Source organism: Esox lucius, chromosome 24, assembly GCF_011004845.1.
Source record: "Esox lucius isolate fEsoLuc1 chromosome 24, fEsoLuc1.pri, whole genome shotgun sequence".
In the NCBI taxonomy this organism is placed as follows: Eukaryota; Metazoa; Chordata; class Actinopteri; order Esociformes; family Esocidae; genus Esox; species Esox lucius.
The window spans coordinates 2715081-2734612 of record NC_047592.1 but is presented as its reverse complement, the minus strand read 5'-3'; the positions used below and the strand labels follow the sequence as shown (position 1 = coordinate 2734612).

The window sequence follows — 19532 nt, the reverse complement described above, 5'->3', positions numbered from 1 at the left end:
TCAGTCTGTCGGGGGGTGGGGTCGGTGAGTCGGGGGGTGGGGTCGGTGAGTCGGGGGGTGGGGTCGGTGAGTCGGGGGGTGGGGTCGGTGAGTCGGGTCGGTGAGTCGGGGGGTGGGGTCGGTGAGTCGGGGGGTGGGGTCGGTGAGTCGGGGGGTGGGGTCGGTGAGTCGGGGGGTGGGGTCGGTGAGTCGGGGGGTGGGGGTCGGTGAGTCGGGGGGTGGGGTCGGTGAGTCGGGGGGTGGGGTCGGTGAGTCGGGGGGTGGGGTCGGTGAGTCGGGGGGTGATTCTCCAACTGGGTCCAGGGGCAGCGGAGGATTATGGGGGACTGATTAAGGTGTTGACGGCTTGTTGACCAGCCGTCACACTACTCCAGTCCTCCAACTTCCTTCAAATAAAAAATATCAGGTGCCTCAATAATGACATCACATCCTCCTATGATGTCACTCCCTTAGACGAGCACATCACGTCCTGCCCCTCATGACACCGCGCGTCCCTGTTTGATGACGTCACTCGTGGCTGTCAGTGAGGTCAAAGTCCAGCACCATGAGCTTGGTCTCCTCAGTCCCGTTGCGACTGCCAACCGCAGCGACCAGCCGGGTGTTAGATGCCCTGGAAGAGACAAACACCATGAACAAACAACAAAAACAAACAATAACAACACCTAAAGCCGTTCAGTGTTTCCTCATTACCTGATCCTCCAGACCACACCCCCGGAGCCCCCACTCTGCAGAGCCACCAGGTCCCGAAGCCACTCCCCCGTGACCAGGCTCCAGAGCTTCACCGTGCCGTCATCTGACGAGGACATCACCAGAGAACGGGAGAACTGGAGGCACGTGACGGCTGACTGGTGCTTATGGGGTCCTGTGGGGAACCAACACAGATTAGACACGCCTCCTCCACAACACAGATTAGACACGCCTCCTCCACAACACAGATTAGACACGCCTCCTCCACAACACAGATTAGACATCGAAGACTCTAAAACTCCCCCTTCAAGGCCGATGAAAAACTCTGAAGGCGTTGAAGCTAACCTTGTAGCGTGTGAAGACACTGTCCACTTCGTATATCCCAGACCCGGACGGTCGAGTCGGCGTTCCCCGAGACCAGGATGTTGTTCTTCAGTTCCATCCCGCTGGTCAGCGACTGGTGGCCGGTGAGCGTGTGGACACAGCCCCCGGTCTCCACGTCCCAAACTCTGATGGAGGTGTCCAGAGAGCCACTGACCACGTACGCTCCGTCAAACTAGACCAGAGACAAGCAAGGGTTGGTTCCCTGCAGCACAATATCTAGACAGCCGTTGTCATAACCCCTTATGTCATGTACCAGGCCCTCTATAAGCGGTTATAACCTGCAGGGAGTAGACTCTGTTGGTGTGGCCCTGCAGGGTGTGTAAACATGTCTCCGTCTCGGGGTCCCAGACTTTCACCATGAAGTCGTAACCGCCGCTGACCACCCTGCGGCCGTCGTACTGCACGCAGCGAACCGCCGCCACGTGACCCGTCAGCACGTGGAGACACTCGCCTGACACCACGTCCCAGAGACGCAGCGTGGCGTCCCGGCTGCCGCTCACCACCCTGGGGGACGGGGTCAGAGGTCAGTGGAGGCAGGTGTAAAATGAACATCCAGGCACGTTTAGAACGGAGACAGAAAACGCTGAGCAGGAACAACACGGCGTTTGGCGCTGAAACGCTTAGCAAGGTTAGACAGAACATCTGGGGCGTTATAGAGGTCAGGGGTGTATCCCAGGCCAATTCAATGTCTAAACACGAACGTTGTTGGTGTTTCTAACTGTGCCATCCAGCCATTATGTGGCTGCGGCATTGCCAAAACAAACAGGAACTAAAGCAAATGGCTTTCCATTTCTCCGCCCTACCGAAACAGCGCGTGATCACAAAACTTTGACACATTCCAAAGCATAGGACTGTGTGTGCGCGCGCGCGCATGTCTCAACTTACTGTTTGTTGTGCAGATGCATGCATCGAACAGTGGAGGTGTGCCCGTACAGCGTGTGGACACACTCCCCGGTCTCGGCGTCCCACACCTTCAGGGTCCGGTCGGTGGAGCCACTGATCACCACGCTCCCGTCCATCTGACTGGACCACACCCCTCCAGTGTGGCCCACCAACGTACGCAGACACTGGAGAGAAGAGAAATCAGGTCCAATAACACCGACAACACCGGTCAGGAAACGCAGCACAACAGGAGGGTCTTCATGGAAACATTCCGCCCATGGCCCAGCCTGGAGACATTCAGACCAGAGGAGATAAAGCTACGGCCTTCCCCGATGTTGGAATGTCAGGTTTTTATTTTTAAACCCCCTTTCTGCTGAAGGCTGCATTCCTGACTGCCCAGCGACTCCTCTGAGACAGGAGGGACGGGGAGATTCGGAGACAATTCCACATCAGCTAATGTAACTAAATCACGTTCCTGGGAAAAGGGGAGGAGAACCAGAAACGGAGGAGGTGATTCACAGAAGCCCACACGGAGGCGTGAACATCGGTCCAGACAAGAGCCATTAAACTCAGGTCAAAACTGACTCCACTGACCCACCCCGGGGAAAAAACCTCTGCGAAAGAAAAAGACAGACAGCGAGGGGGGGGCATTCCACTGTTGCCAGGGGTTTCCTAGGCGATGGCTGTAAATACAGAAGAGTGTGGACGGTGAAGGGAGTGGTGAGATCACACCTGACATTCCACAAATACTGGAGCGAAGACAGAGACTGTATTGAAACAGACACCCAGACACTCAATGGTTCCCTGTTCCCTACAGAGCCCTTATCTCTGGTCGGAGGCAGTGGGTTACGGGTCGAATAGGGACAATGGGAGAACAGAGCTGTGCAATTAGAAGATTCTCTCATAAACTAAACTCAGAGCCTTCAGCACAGAGACACGCGCTCCCTGGCTGAAGAATGTTCATCGAAACTCGACTGACAGGAACTGGTGAAAGAACAACAATGCTTAACAGTACCAGCAGCTCTCTGTGATCAGGTTGCGTGTGTGTTGACTAAAGGTGGTTTCACACAGGAAACTAGACGCTTCACTAACAAACTCGGCACTGAACAAACAAACCTATACACTAGCTTCTGTCTCGCAGGTGTGTGTGTGTGTGTGTGTGTGTGTTTCCAAGCCTAGAAGAAAGACTGCAATCAGACTGAAGTCAACTCCAATGGAGGAGTTATCTGGACGCCTAGACCCATGGCGAGGACGCCACCACACACGCTTACCAGGTTACAGGAACGTCCCACAACCCAGACAGAGCCTTTGACAAACCTCAGGGACTCCTAACTGTCTGGGAAATCCCTCCCTCCGTCCGTCCTCCATTTCCGAAACACCACAAACTTTTAACTGTGCTTCCCATTGGGTTGTTGCGCCATGGGCTTCTGGTGGAGGATTAAACGCTGGGGGGCCACTAAGGGCCCCTGGGGGCCCTGGCACAGCCCACTGTACCAGACGACCTTCAGGACAGCCCAGGAATAATATGAGCTAGATTGAACCATAACTGTAGTGGGTCAGCTCCCCTAAGACCACATGGACTGTTCCACGATATGAGAGCGGGTCCCCTGTGGCCTGTTCCACTTCCCAGCCAGGGGGGAGGCAGAATAACCAGGTTAGCGCTGATCTTGTGGAAGTCGTAGCACTAGGTCGCGGACGTCAAGGCCCTATCAGAAAACAAAGTAGCCACCTCTTCCGGAGGTCGAACCGACGCCCTTCCCTGGGTTGCCACAGCAACGGCACACGCGCAGGTTTGAATAAAGGTTTCACGTCGCTGGGCCACACCGTTCATCTTCCAAGACAACACCGCAGTCGATAAAACTGTTGTGCTGAATGAATCTGTACAGCTGTTTGAAGAACTCTCATTCACATTACGACTGAGGTCCGTGGTGTTTTAGTTCTATGAGGGCTACAACATTATACGACCCGATTACATGTAGTTCTATGAGGGCTACAACATTATACGACCTGATTACATGTAGTTCTATTAGGGTCACATGGGACTCGGTTCAGTATGTGAAGACACGTGGGTTTGATAATTACACTGTCGTATTAATCCCCAGAGTGAGAGTGTGTGTGTGTGGTAGTCTTACCTTGCCAGTGAGAGCGGACCAGACTTTCAGTGTGTTGTCATCGGACCCACTGACTATGAGATCCCCACAGAACTGCAGACAGGTGATCACATGATCGTCATGACCTTTCAACACCTGGGTAGTAAGAGGAGATACACACGGATTAAACAACCCTCGTTAAGCTTCATCTGAAACCTTGGAGTGTGTGTGTGTGCGCGCGGTGACTGTGTGTTACCTTGGGTGATGTGATGTCCCCAGTCCTCCAGTTGGTCTCGATGCGGTGCTGTCGGACATAGGCACTCTTCCAGGGTGAAAGGAGGAAACCAGGTCTCAGCGTCTGCCTCCTCTTAACCACTAGGGGCTCGTCAATTCCTGGAAACACAGGGTTAACGGCATCACTCAAACGCTATCCCCACAGCTGACGCTATCCCCACAGCTGACGCTATCCCCACAGCTGACGCTATCCCCACAGCTGACGCTATCCCCACAGCTAACGCTATCCCCACAGCTAACGCTATCCCCACAGCTAACGCTATCCCCACAGCTAACGCTATCCCCACAGCTAACGCTATCCCCACAGCTAACGCTATCCCCACAGCTAACGCTATCCACACAGCTAACGCTATCCACACAGCTAACGCTATCCACACAGCTAACGCTATCCACACAGCTAACGCTATCCACACAGCTAACGCTATCCACACAGCTAACGCTATCCACACAGCTAACGCTATCCACACAGCTAACGCTATCCACACAGCTAACGCTATCCACACAGCTAACGCTATCCACACAGCTAACGCTATCCACACAGCTAACGCTATCCACGATTATTAGAAAGACAAAACATTGAACCCTTTGTAAATTCACACAAGGCACTTGGTTCTGAGTAAATTCATGAACAAATCCAACACCTCTAAAACGTGAAGTCACAGTGACACACTTAGACAGCCATATTTGCTATTGCAAACTTCAATCACATTAGCATGGAATTAGCAGCTAGAGTTAGCATTGTCTTCTCATTACTGTAGGTGTAATGCTACTGATAGCTGCTAAATCATTAGCATGGGTGTAAAGTAATGCACCCCCTAGCAGTTAATTTGTATGTGTGCCATGCAACGCTAAAGCTAGCTGCTAAATAGTGGTTATGGGCGCAATATAATGCTAGCTGCTAACCCATTGGCATGGCTGCAATGGAATGCTAACACTAGCTACAAATTCATTGCTTAATGCAATGTAATGCTAACGCTAGCTGCTTCTCATTGGTATGTACCCAGTGTAAAGCTAATGTTAGCAGCTAACTCATTGATATGGGTGCACTGTTACTAGTAAATCCTAGCTGACTGGCAAAGAGCCAGTGGCATTCAGACGCAGTGAGAGCTGCTGCACTGCTGCAGATAGGAGGAGTGGTCAGCCAGGTTGACAGGAAAGGAGGTGTGGCTTTTACTATGCTAGTTTAATACATGCATGTGTGTCGTGCCACAAGGGTGTGTGTGTCTTTCTGCTGTGCGCCCCGTTTGTACCATTCACTCCTTGTGGGAGTGGTGTGTGTGTGTGTGTCTTACCATCTTCCCGACACTTTTCCCTCCAAAGCAGGTTGTCCTCGGCCAGGATCCTCCAATAGGAGCAGGCCTGAGCTGCACGCATCAGATCTCTGGGCTCCAGGAACGTCAAGACGTACAGAGCCAGCTACCGGGAAAACACAGGATTAACAGAACTGATCCATCAATAACCCCTTATCAATTAGTAAAACACAGGATTAACAGAACGGATCCCTCAATAACCCCTTATCAATTAGTAAAACACAGGATTAACAGAACGGATCCATCAATAACCCTTTATCAATTATTAAAACAAATCAATATGTCACAAAATCAGAGCTTGAAAAGCTATGCGACCTGGGAAGTGTGTGTGTGTGTGTGTGTGTGTGTGTTTTCACCTCTTTGGGCAGCAGGGAGATGAAGTCCCGTTGGAACTGAGGCTCGATGACCTGCATCATGTGTTTCACCTGATTGGACTCACAGGTATCAATCAACTCATCCAGAGCCAGTAGCCGCTCAGGACCGCTCCACGCCTACAAGAGGGCGGGATGAGGGGGAGAGGATGTAAAGAGGGCGAGGGGGATGAGGAGGAAAGAGAGGGATAAATAACTCAATGAAAAACATGTCTAGTTGCATAACAAGGCCTCTGGGGTTCCGTCCGGCAAAGACAGACTTTAATGACCATCACGCCACTGACGGGTTAACGACCATCACGCCACTGACGGGTTAATGAATCTCCTTCATATCACCACGCTGCCATGACTTTTAACAGAGCGCTAGAATGACAGGCTTTGGGCCTTGGTTTCAGACCGGCTTGAAGTCTGAAGGCCACGAACGGTCAACATACGATCACACCCAAACCACCCAGCCTGGCAGCCTCAGGGTCAACTACAGTACCACAGAGACACAGCCTGGCAGCCTCAGGGTCAACTACAGTACCACAGAGACACAGCCTGGCAGCCTCAGGGTCAACTACAGTACCACAGAGACACAGCCTGGCAGCCTCAGGGTCAACTACAGTACCACAGAGACACAGCCTGGCAGCCTCTGGGTCAACTACAGTACCACGGAGACACAGCCTGGCAGCCTCAGGGTCAACTACAGTACCACAGAGACACAGCCTGGCAGCCTCTGGGTCAACTACAGTACCACAGAGACACAGCCTGGCAGCCTCTGGGTCAACTACAGAACCACCGAGACAGACAGAAAGCACTCTGTGTCGTGGTCTCACCTGAAAGACATGCAGCCAGTCCTGAAGCCCGGAAGGGGGCGGCCCCGAGGTGACACGTCGTCGCTGAGCTGAATGCCCATTGGCTGCCCGCAGGTCCCCAAAGGTAGTGGGCGTGGTCTGGAATGGAACAAGACTGGAGGGACTGGAGGAGAGGAGAACCCATTACTAACGGATTATGGGTTTAGTACAGAAATGTTCAGCATTTTCTTTCATTCTGACCGTTTTAGACTTTCTGCTTCCCACACTGACTATGCATCTTCCACAACATGCAATACTTATTTAACCTGCTTAAAACCCTTTAGTAAACGGAAACCAGACTCGAGTGAAAGAAATAAGTGAAACATAAATTCACAGCGGACTAGCTAGCATGTAAAACAGCAGAGTGACATGTGGCACCAATGTTACGTAATATTTTAGTTGATGTTTCTGTGTCTAGTTTAACAAACAAGCCTCACCGAATCTGTTCCAGCAAAGGTTTACCGGACATAGCTTCCCACAGATTAGATTCTCTTGAGGGAAAAATGCTAGTTAATGTTTATTTGAACTACTTCCTGAGTGGTGTAGCAGTTAAAACATCTGACCAATAACAAAAAGATTGACTGAATCCTTGAAGTGATTTTTGATTCGTTTATCTTCCTGTCCCTGAGTAGTTACACCAAATTCCTCCCCAGGTTGTTGCTGCAAATGAGAAAGTTCTCATTATCTTACCATGTAAGTGGACCACGTAATAAACACAAGTACAACTTCTGCCCAAGAGATACCCAGTGTGTCTACAGTGCGTACACCAGGGGATACCCAGTGTGTCTACAGTGCGTACACCAGGGGATACCCAGTGTGTCTACAGTGCGTACACCAGGGGATACCCAGTGTGTCTACAGTGCATTTACCTGAGGTAGTCAGGGCCTTTGCAGTGTTTCTTCCCTGAATGGAATGGTCTAATGTCTGGCCCATGGTCCAACTTCCTCTTCATCTGAGAAAGAGAATTAGATGGCAAGCACACCATATTATTACCCAAGAGGGAGGGAAAGTCACAGAGGAAAACGGCATGTATTAAATCAGAGATTTGTTTGACAGAAGTACAAACCCCACCTAGCAGAAACTCGCAGAGGACACACACACACACACACACACACGAGACAGAATTTCACTTTAAACGATTGGCTGCCGTCCATAATGAGTGCAGGACAACTGCAGCAGAATAAGCAGTCTAATCAATGACAAACTGTCTACGTAATCACAATATGCTTAACAATATAAAACTATACAATGTTAACGGTCAGTGTTCTCGTAATTGTTAACGGACTTAAGAATAAAACTTTATGACTGAATGATTACCTCACTATTAACACTTCATAATTACTCAACGCAGAAAGTAGTATTTCTTGCGTCCTTGATCGAGCGGTTGAAATTAAAACCATCCACTTCACTCTCTCCCACGGCAAGCATGACGAAAATTACAGGAATGCCTTGAGGGCACTGTTCTCCTAAAATAGCTGAAGGAAAACTCCACAGCCCGTTCGGGGTTCAGAGCAAAGGGCCAGGAATGGCAGACTCCCACATGAGTCACAATTTAATTGAACACACCCCTAATTTGATTAGATCGGGAACACATTATGCCTCAAGCCAAGTGAAACCCCCAGGGAACTGTCGCCACAAGACAAACCACTGAAATGTACTTTAACATCAGCGGTTGTCACAAAGAGCTTAAACAGATAGCCAAATGTACACCCCCTAAAATGCAAGCGACACAAAGAAATGCCTTGGGGAGAAAAATAAAAAAAACATTGGTCAAGGGGACTCCTCTATGCGTGTCAAGTAAAAAAAAACATAATTCCAACGTAATTCATTTGGCCAAATGAACGTTTGGTTAAATCACCCCCACCCCTTTCCCCGGCTCGAACACACCTAGTGCGCAGCAGGGGAGCGCGCGCACACACACGCACAACAGCCCGGGGCAAAACTCACGACCGCTGAAAACAAGCAAGGAATAATCTTCCAGGTTTCGCTCGTACGTTAGACTATAATTCTCAGGGACCCACTGATGGCAAGAGGCGGCGCGAGTGACCGAAACCGGTGCGTGACGTACTGCCCTCGCACTATCCCTATTCCGCAGTGGTCCATTTCCCTTGGATATAAAGACTAGCCGCTCCCCGACCACAACACGAAATAACCGCTAAATAACCGCATTACACACCAACATTCATGTGAACTGGTGCACGGGGGAACACACACAATCAGTGAACTGAAATCACAAAGTTAAATCAGGTGAGCAGAAATGACCCCGCCACTTACTTTATAGAAGATGAGCTTCAACGAGCCGTAGAAACCCATGGTGACCGAATCCCTGCGTTACAACGCTGTTACTATCTCCTTCACGGTTACACAATTCCACAGATAAAGAGAAAGATAATCCGGTAGTCGGCTAGGTGGCTCTCTTGTTAAGTACGAAGGTGAAATGTTCTGTCTCTCGGTTAAATCCAAACGTAGCGCAGCTCGTTATCTCCGAGGGACATGTTCCGACAAGTCTCTTCTCCACCTAATGAGGTCGCTCGCATAGTTACATTTATCCCAGCTAGTTATCAAAACACGCGCAGGTCGTTCGGTGAGGGAGCTCTCTCACCCACTGCCAAGCCTACCCGGGCGACACAGCACAGCGGTCTAGAGAGGAATGCCGGGAGGCAGGGAGGGGGTGGAGCCGCGGAGATGGGAGGAGAGAGGGGAAAGAATATTGATTTAGTCAGGTCGTCGCTTGTCCTCTCCTCCGTTGGTAGGTTCCTCCCAGCAGGCAGCACAAGAGGATCACGTATGTTGTACATCTCCCCGTGGGGGCCGGAAGCGAACGGTGCTGCGGTAATAGGCTCGAGGAGAGCGTCTAGCTGGAACCGTAACGTTACGAACCTCGCCGGTACCAAGCAGAAAAGGAAGATGAGCCAGCAGCAGCGATGGAGCCTGAACCAACGCCCTCTTACCGGCTTGTTGCGCATGCATCCACAGCCACCTGCGGGCACGCGCGCACAGTTCCCATCCCGATTAGATTAGGTATGTATGGCCACCGGCCAGGTATAACACACGGTTAGGCACAATAACACCAGCTTCTTTCAGACAGCGAATAATGGATACACGCGTGAACGGAGCAGGGGAATGTTCAAACGAGGTTGGCGGGGGTGGGGTGGGGGGGGGTTGTGTTTTTTCCTTGACATGACAGATAGATGGACCACAAAATAAACCCTGCGCATTAGGCGTGAGAAATAGACGTGTCCACGATTGCCCACAAGCACACCAATTTGAAACAAATTGTATATAATTTGCTTAGTCAACAGGTGAAACGCTTGTTTACTGTCAGTTTTCAAAAATATGAATTACTAATAAAAAGTAAAACAAGATAAATAAAAAAAGACAGAGGGCACAAACCCATTGCAATTAAGCAGAGGACTGGAATGTGGGTGGTGTGAACAGGACTAAGTCGTTCCTTAATTAAGGAGATAAATATTGGTGGTATCTCCCTTACTTCCCCTGGTCATTGCCATCACCCCCTGGGCTGTAGAGAGGTTACTTCTCCAGCACACGTGACCACGGCATGAAAACCTGAGGTAAGGACTCCGCTGTACTAAAAGGCTGTGACCAGACCAGATTTTCTTCCACTTTATCTTGGTCACTTTCCACTTCGGCAACGTAAACATTTCCCATGGCAATAAAGCCCTTTAAGATGAGTTGAAAGAGCAAGGAGCATGTGTGGTTTTGACTCCTGTCACCCATCTGTTCCCGGTCGTGTTAGTTCCCGCGGTCGGTCGGTCACACACACGCCCACCTCCCTCTCGGACCCACTCTCCTCAGGGCTTGGCTGGCAGGGGTCAGAGTTCTCACAGCTGCCTAGGCCCGAGGTCATCCGGGAGAGAGACGCTCACACACCAACAATCCAAATTATAGCCTCTGAACCCCTCCAGCATAACAGTCAACTTTCTCACCCCCCCCCCCCCCCCCCCCCCCCCCCCCCCCCATCTGGTTACAGTCCCTGGGAACTGCCATCAGACTTTAACAACAGGGGTTCCAGAAGTGAGACGCATCAGGAACCACCCAGTACAGCAGCAAAGCCTCCTGGGAAACAGGAACCACTAAGCCAGATCGACCAGCCGGCTGCACTCTACAGGACCTAATGGGGGCCAATAGAAACCACTTGGGCGTGTCCTCATGCATTATGAACACAGAGTTTGTTGAGTAGACATCCCAGAATGTGGTCATGTTTAGTCAAGTGTGTACGGAACCAGTGGCAGGAAACAGGTTCTGGAAACATCCGAAGAGAAAGTGCCAGAGAGAAAGTCTGCTTGTAGTTTATAGCATTCTGGTCCAGTGTTCTGACCCCCCCCCCCCCCCCCCCCACTCCGGTGTTCTGACCCCCCCCCCCCTCATCCCCGGTGTCCTGACCACTAACCTCGTCAAGCGGTTTTATAACTGGTGTGTCGTCCTATCTGGGCAGACAACACCTGTTTCCCATTCTCCCCCTGTCCTGAGTCTTCACCCCCCCCCGTCTGTTTTCCCTCTCTGTCCACCTCTGACCCTTCACCCCACCCCCCCTTCAGAGCATCATTACTCCATTCCCTGTGAGCCATATCCCAGTCAGACCCACTTCACTAAACGAAGCACACGGGACAGGCATTTCCTGTGTTTTGCTCTGATCTCGGTGTGAAGGCTCTGGTCCGACAGGCGGCCCGGACAGACCAATCACATCACACCATAACGGACTGAGGCGTCACGCGTTGATCCCAGAACAGACGGAGGCACTCAGCCACCGGTCCTCTGAAAGCTCCAGGGGTCTAAACGGGCGACAGCAGGGACCGAGTGGCGTGTTTCCAGCCGGCCCCTTGTGCTCGTCACGCATGACTGTCCTCGGTTTCCAGAGACCACTGCAGTCAATCCCAGTCAGCAACAGTTCTGAGGGCCAAAACAGCCCACAGAGGCTGAAGGAGAACGGAGGAGAGTTGTGAAAGCGAACCGGCGTGCCAAAAACACAAGAACGGCTCCACATCCCAGAACCCACTGCTCATCAGCCCTGATCACAGATGGATGAGATGGACTCAGGAGGACACGCCTCCATCTTCAACTCCCCCAGGCTTGCCCGAAACGCTTACTATGATTGTTAAAATTAGAAAGGAAGACATTTCCAGCAGCAACCAATCAGAGAACAGCACTGAGGTTCACCATGGAGACAGCGGAATACGGAACGCTGAGTGTGATTTGAATTCATGTTAACATAACGGACTCCACTGAGACAGATTCAGATCAAAGGGAAGAGACAACCTCAGCAAGATCAACCTGACTGATGAATGACTGTTTACGAACTTCACAACGACCGTTTGAAGGATCCTCAAACACACGACTGGCTGATGAAGGACTTAAAAAGGCTCTTTTTTTGGATGCCTGGAAACAGTTACATTGATCTAAGTTTAATTACAATCAGCTTTTAGACCGAATCTTTTGGGGATGGGAAGTTCAGGAAAACCCCTGTGTTTCTGTAATGGGATGGCCACTCTAATCCCGGGAATTCTGTCTGCCTGGGAATGTGGTCCAGGCTAATGTGTGTGCTGACACAGCCTGATAGGTAGCCCAACTGACAAACAGGAATGCTGGGAGGTGCTGGAATGTGACCTCAGACAGATCAGCTCCACACTACACAGGGAGGGCGTGCGTAATTGTGTACCGAATGGGTTTGAATGCACGCGTGTGCATGTGTCTCTCCACATAGCAGTAATTCCTCTGTGGTCTAGAACACAGATAATCTGCAGGGTCTCATGACAGGACAGTAACATCCCAGCCCAACGTCCTGTACCGAGCTCCAGTCCCAACGGTGACCGGTGATTATAGACCATAGCGCCATAGCAACTCGCCAGCAGGCCCAGGAGAGAGAAAGATTGAGATACGACTGGACTACAGAGAGACGTTAGATTAGGCCTAGGACTGGACTACAGAGAGACGTTAGATTAGGCCTAGGACTGGACTACAGAGAGACGTTAGATTAGGCCTAGGACTGGACTACAGAGAGACGTTAGATTAGACCTAGGACTGGACTACAGAGAGACGTTAGATTAGACCTAGGACTGGACTACAGAGAGACGTTAGATTAGACCTAGGACTGGACTACAGAGAGACTTTAGATTAGGCCTAGGGCTGGACTACAGAGAGGCATTGGGGTTAGGGCTGGACTACAGAGAGGCATTAGATGAGGACAAGGGCTAGACTAGAGAACAGGGAGAGACCTAAGGAATGTCTGGATTGAGAAATAAAAAACAATAAGGGCTTTAAATCAATCACTGGGTTGGCAATGTAAAGCAAATATTAAATGTGGGGAATTCTTATATACATATAAATCCAAAACAACAGGAATTCTGCTAAATTACGCATTTCCACAGATAACATTAGAAACAAGCCTGTTTGTGACTCGGTCAACTGTTTCTGCAGCTCAAGCCAAGGCATGGGTCAGGGGTCCCTCTGGTGGCCAATAATGTAACAGCACAATACAATTAAAATAACGTTTTCTGATTAATAAGACTGATGTGCGTTTTTCTGAAATAAGTAGAGCCACTAAAGTTCCGTCCGCATCATATTGTAATCACTGTAATGTTATGTTGATTATGTTCCACATACTCTCAGTGTAGCTGTGGTCAATATTAGACAAAAAATTAATAAAACCTCTCCTGTCGCTATAACTGGTGGCCAACCCTGTAGTACTAGTATAAAGACAAACACACAGAAGAGTTGTGTTAAGAACAAGTTGACTGGACTGAGAGCACATTCCCATCAACGATCTGGGAACACTCCCTTGAGTTTTCAATTTGCCAGCTTGGAGATTAAATCAAGCAACCTTTGAGTTGCAGGTCAGATTCTCTAAAATAGAGAGCAGAATTCCTAGTGGCACAAATTCCATCCTGTCATCTTGACATTCCCGCCGGCCCTGGGAATCTGGAGAATGTTCCAGTCACCTCAGGACTCCCACAATCCCTCTCCCGGACATGGAGAATGGAGACAGTCAGCTGTCACCCAAAAAGCCAGCCTCGCCCCAGTGTGAGGGAAGCCCACACTTCTACTGCAAGAGACTGGAATGCCAACACCACAACCCCTCAGACAGCCAACATCCCACAGAGGAGAACAGACTGGATTATTATCCATCTACACAGAACAGGCAGGAAACAGAGGGTATAGAAAACATGCAGAATATTTAATGTCGTGAGCATTTTACTCCACTATATTCGCCCCAAGGAAGAGAGGACAGAAAAGGGTGTGTGTGTGTGAGTACAGTGAAATCTCAGGATAATTGCTGACGACGGCTCCACCACAGACCACCAGACAAGACCGTTGCCATGCCTACGGAAGGGGAGGGAGGGTCATCACTGAATTCAAAAGCCACCAGGCCAGAAGGCCTGCCAAGCCAACCAATCAGAGGAGTGTGATGTGATGCGAAAGACAAGTTGGAGACTTTAACTTGATAGGAATCTGAAATCAATGTGTACATCTACAACACACTGCAGTTGAGGAGTAAATTCATGCTGGTTTTGAGGAGTAAAGATACTGATAAACCAACATGATCAGTTTGACTGTATTTAAACAGTTGTGGTAGATGTTCGTGGAATGCCACCAAAATATTGGTAGTTAATGAAGGGCATGTTTGTATGTCATAATGCTGAGAAACAACACCAAACAACAACAAAAACCTCACCAAAGTCAACCACATGATAACTGTTCAGGTGGACTGACCATCAGATTTTATGGTTGATGGTTTCAGTGACAGACTGGATGGAGACACACGGCTCCTCCAGGGAATGGAACTGGTGCTTTGTGTCTGGACACAAGAACGGAATCCAACACTATTATTTCACACACAAAAAAAACTATGACAAACTCATACGCACAAACAGACACACAGAAAGACGCTGCCACCAGCACCAGTTTCAAAAGACAGACCCTTTTCCCTGTACACCAATGGGGAAGTTGGATTGTCAGCTAGTGTGAAGGAAGGTTATAAACCCAGACCAGCCGCCAGTGTGAAGGAAGGTTATAAACCCAGACCAGCCGCCAGTGTGAAGGAAGGTTATAAACCCAGACCAGCCGCCAGTGTGAAGGAAGGTTATAAACCCAGACCAGCCGCCAGTGTGAAGGAAGGTTATAAACCCAGACCAGCCGCCAGTGTGAAGGAAGGTTATAAACCCGGACCAGCAGTCAGTGTGAAGGAAGGTTATAAACCCGGACCAGCAGTCAGTGTGAAGGAAGGTTATAAACCCGGACCAGCAGTCAGTGTGAAGGAAGGTTATAAACCCGGACCAGCAGTCAGTGTGAAGGAAGGTTATAAACCCGGACCAGCCGTCAGTGTGAAGGAAGGTTATAAACCCAGACCAGCCGCCAGTGTGAAGGAAGGTTATAAACCCAGACCAGCCGCCAGTGTGAAGGAAGGTTATAAACCCAGACCAGCAGTCAGTGTGAAGGAAGGTTATAAACCCGGACCAGCAGTCAGTGTGAAGGAAGGTTATAAACCCGGACCAGCCGCCAGTGTGAAGGAAGGTTATAAACCCAGACCAGCCGTCAGTGTAAAGGAAGGTTATAAACCCAGACCAGCAGTCAGTGTGAAGGAAGGTTATAAACCCAGACCAGCCACCAGTGTGAAGGAAGGTTATAAACCCAGACCAGCCACCAGTGTGAAGGAAGGTTATAAACCCAGACCAGCCACCAGTGTGAAGGAAGGTTATAAACCCGGACCCCCAGAACAAAGACTTAAACCTGGACATCAGCCCACTTCAAAAACATGAGGAAAGTGTTCACGCTTTCAAAACTCCAGATGGGCATTATGGAAAACGAGACACACACTACCTCAGAAGGTGGCATCTTGAGCTAATGATATCTGCAAGTTGACACAACAAAATAATCTAGCGTCTCAAGTTCTCTTCGATATGGGTCAGAAAAATGTGGCGTAATATAAACAAGCCCCCAGTGGACCTGAACGTCACATGGAGGGTGTTAAATGGGGAAGGGGGGGAGATACCGCCGGTTTCGGTTTTAGCCAGCGAAGTTTGTCAATACGGAATATTTCACAATGCGTATTTCGCTTCACCTGGGAGGAGATACGAACTCGGGACCTATAGTATACAAATCTGCTTCTCTAACCGCTATGCTGTTTAACAAGGGGTAGTCAGTCAGAGATATTCACTTCTTCTCCGCTTACATGTTCCGCCAAACTAGGTTCCTTCATTTAACCAGAGGACAAACTGATATTTTCAGCCCAGGGCCAAAAAGAAGCATTGATAGGAACAACACAAAAACACCCCATTAAAAACATAATGGCGTGACATCACAGGCTGGTTTGACATGGGAGAGTAGTGGATCCCAAAATCAAATAACCTGAAATAAGACTCAGGAGTGACAGTACCACCATTCAGCCACCAGGGAGAGGCAGCGAATCACCAGCCTGCACAGCTGCACTACGCTCATTCAGCCACCAGGGGGAAGCAGCCAATCAACCTGCACAGCTGCAATAGACTAATTCAGCCACCAGGGGGAAGCAGCAAATCAACCTGCACAGCTGCAATAGACTAATTCAGCCACCAGGGGGAAGCAGCCAATCAACCTGCACAGCTGCAATAGACTAATTAAGCCACCAGGGGGAAGCAGCAAATCAACCTGCACAGCTGCAATAGACTAATTCAGCCACCAGGGGGAAGCAGCCAATCAACCTGCACAGCTGCAATAGACTAATTCAGCCACCAGGGGGAAGCAGCAAATCAACCTGCACAGCGACACTCATTCAATGCAGATTCCTAAAGGGCGAACATACAGATCAGGAGTACAGCAGCAAATGTGTTGAGGTGTTAAACCTGGACTCCAAAATACTTCTCGGTACACTGGTGCTCATAAATAAAAGGCCAATACGAACCCCATAGCTCAGGGTGTGCAGGAGCCCGGGGCATTGGCGTATGACGACAAGGATACAAACATGGGACAGCAGTGACACAGCTGGACCCCGACTCTAACCATGCAACAACACAAGTCTGAGGTGGATCTGAGCACAAAGCGGGTCGGACCCAGGACCGTCACTAGCGCGTTTAGACTGTAAACCAACAGAGAAACAGTTCTATTGGTTTACAAAAATGAGCTGGCCGAGGTCACAGCGATTACCATACATTACCACACATTCAGTTACTGATTATAGCCAGCAGAGGGCACAGTGATTACCATACATTACCACACATTCAGTTACTGATTACAGCAAAAACAACCATAAACAATGAAACAGAGAACAGGACGTCATCATATCAGCGCGTGTCGTATACACAGGACGAACGATCTATAATGACCACAGAGATTAAAACTAGTCTATAAAGACCACAGAGATGAAACAAACGTCAGAAAAATGTTTCTTGATGTCAAAGGCTAGTGTATAATCTTGATGTCTCTAACATCCAGGAAATTAAATGTGAACATCACAATCAACAAACACCGTAGAAATAAGTACCTTCTCAGGTGGTCCCACTAAAATTGGCTCAATTATTAAAACAGTTCTATGGGAACTTGGAATGAGAGCACAACAACTTGAAGATTTAAAAAAATATATATACACATTTTTGAAGCTTAGAGGAAAAACTATGAAAGAAAAGGCCAAAGGCAGAGAGGAAGACAGCCCTTACTGTGATGTTGATCAGAGCCGACGAGGCCCTTTGGGTCTGTCTGTCAGACGTTAACCCCAGGGACTCAGAGACAAAAACCTGGTTCCTTCCATCTTCCTCATCTTCTTCCTCATCTTCTAACAGGGCAGAACGGTCACTCTCCTCCTTGCCCGTATCTTCCTCCTCCTCCCGCTGTTCTTCAGTCTGGGTACTCTGAGAGGCTTTGGATTGGCTGTCCCCGCCCCTTGCTGTGCTCTCATTGGCTGTAACGTCAACCGGGCCACCCACAGTACCAAACGGTTCTGAGGGACAGGACTCCTCCCCTATGGTCACTATGGAGACACGGTCCTCCTCCCCTTCCCGTCCAATAAACTCCTCCTCCTCACTTCCCTCCTTACTCCTTTCTTCCACTGAAGAGGATGTAGACGACAGAGAGGAAGAAAGGGAAGACACAGAAGAGAGAGAAGAGAAGGTGGAGGAGGTGGTGGAGGAGGTGGGCGTGTCTCTCCTCCCTGTGTGGGAGGTCACAGTGTCACCCTCCCTAGTCAGGGGATCCTGCTTCATCTCCGGGCTGGACTTCCCTCCTTCCGTCTTCAGATGAAATCACAGGAACGGTGAAGCATCCTGGGAACAGAGCAGAGAAACACCACCAATGGAATAAAAAAACTAAATGGCAGAGGAAGTTATAACATGTCCAGCTAAAAAACTCTACATGTTCTACTGTCTCCAGAGAGAACAGATGAAATGGGGCACAGTGGGGGTTTTAGAAATTGGGGGAGAGAGGGTTTTAAAAACCAACCCCAGTTATGACTAACCTGATTTACATCCAGACAATTATTAGAATCAGTTACTCTGAATTTTGGGTAGGAGAGCAAAAACGTAGATGACTACCTCCCCCGGGGACGGCCTGTCCTGGTTTGAAACAATCCCAGTAACGAGGTCACGGGAGATCTACTTCACAGGCAGTCTTCCTTGACCACGCACGTGTCACCTTTTCAAGGGTGTACTGTATTCATCACACTTAAACCCAGCATTTTAACTGCGATCGTTTTGAAAACACACAACGAACCAGTAAATGGGTCCAATATAACACCGAATCGAGGAAAGTCTTTGCCACTTAAACGTTTTGTGAATCCCAATGAATACACCCCAGGAAAAACGGGGGACCTGCAGCCGCGCACGTGAGCCGGTTTTAGGAGCGTGAGTGTGTGTGTGGGGGGGTCATGTTGCTAACGCATGCGGTTAGAAACAACAAATACCGTGCATTAAAACCCAAGGTCGTTTTTATTGTTATTTGTAGCGCATTCTACATTAAATATTTAAGACAGTTTTCCTTCGGCACTGAGACAAAGATGACAAGGACGTGTTTGATAGAATTTCTTAACTTACATTCGCGTTTTGGATAAGAGTATCTACTATAGATAGCTCTCCAAGTTCGTTGACATTCAATGCTCATGAATGAACAAAATGTGGTATTACATTGCAGTATCGCCGTCCCCGCGTGCTTGGCTAACACAAGTAAACAGCAAACTCACCTTTTCAGAAACAGACCCGTTGTTGCTAATAGTGGCGTGTTGTCCTCTTCGCACTCGAGATAAGGGTGATTTTGGACTATTTTCTCCAAAAATATACGCTTACCTCACCTTTCACCAGACACTACAGTGCATGGAATCTACTGATATAAACAAGAAACACCAAAAACGTCCGGAGAAATACCCACTTTTCTGTCTCTTTTATCTTCTTGAAAGACCAAACGGTATGGCGCGCTGTGATGACGTCAACTCCGTTTTACTCTCCCAGGCGCTTTGTTAAGACGCAATTTATGATCCGAGCTATGTTGTTTCTCTAGATTCAACAGCCACTAATAGTCAGATTGTAGAACAAATTTGAGTTGATTTCTGATTATTTCATTAATTAGAATTCAACTCAAATTTTGGTAATATCGCGTCTGAGAAATAATGTGTCAGCTTTTATTTCTTAGCTGATTTCTTAGTTTTTAGTTGACAAAAGTATGCTAACAGTCATGAGTCATTAAATACTTTATTCTAAAGAA

General features: G+C 49.1%; 1 protein-coding gene across 3 annotated transcripts; it reads right to left on the bottom strand.

Moving 5' to 3' along the window:
* Positions 1–243: 243 nt before the first annotated feature.
* LOC105006500 (F-box/WD repeat-containing protein 7) lies at positions 244–19277 on the bottom strand. 3 transcript variants are annotated; one of them, XM_013132665.3, is made up of 13 exons: positions 19200–19277; positions 17501–18103; positions 7724–7806; positions 6837–6978; positions 6004–6138; positions 5630–5753; positions 4300–4436; positions 4086–4199; positions 1957–2138; positions 1350–1575; positions 1033–1243; positions 691–862; positions 244–610 (listed from the first exon to the last, which is right to left on the bottom strand). In XM_013132665.3, exons 2-13 carry the CDS (start codon positions 18041–18043, stop codon positions 508–510), a joined length of 2172 nt encoding a protein of 723 aa, XP_012988119.1. In that variant the 5' UTR covers positions 18044–18103; positions 19200–19277; the 3' UTR covers positions 244–507. The 3 variants fall into 3 exon arrangements, with proteins under 3 accessions (XP_012988119.1, XP_010863387.1, XP_012988120.1); XM_010865085.4 differs by having other exon boundaries at positions 19015–19261; XM_013132666.4 differs by lacking the exons at positions 17501–18103; positions 19200–19277 and adding an exon at positions 9129–9944.
* Between the last annotated feature and the right edge of the window lie 255 nt (positions 19278–19532).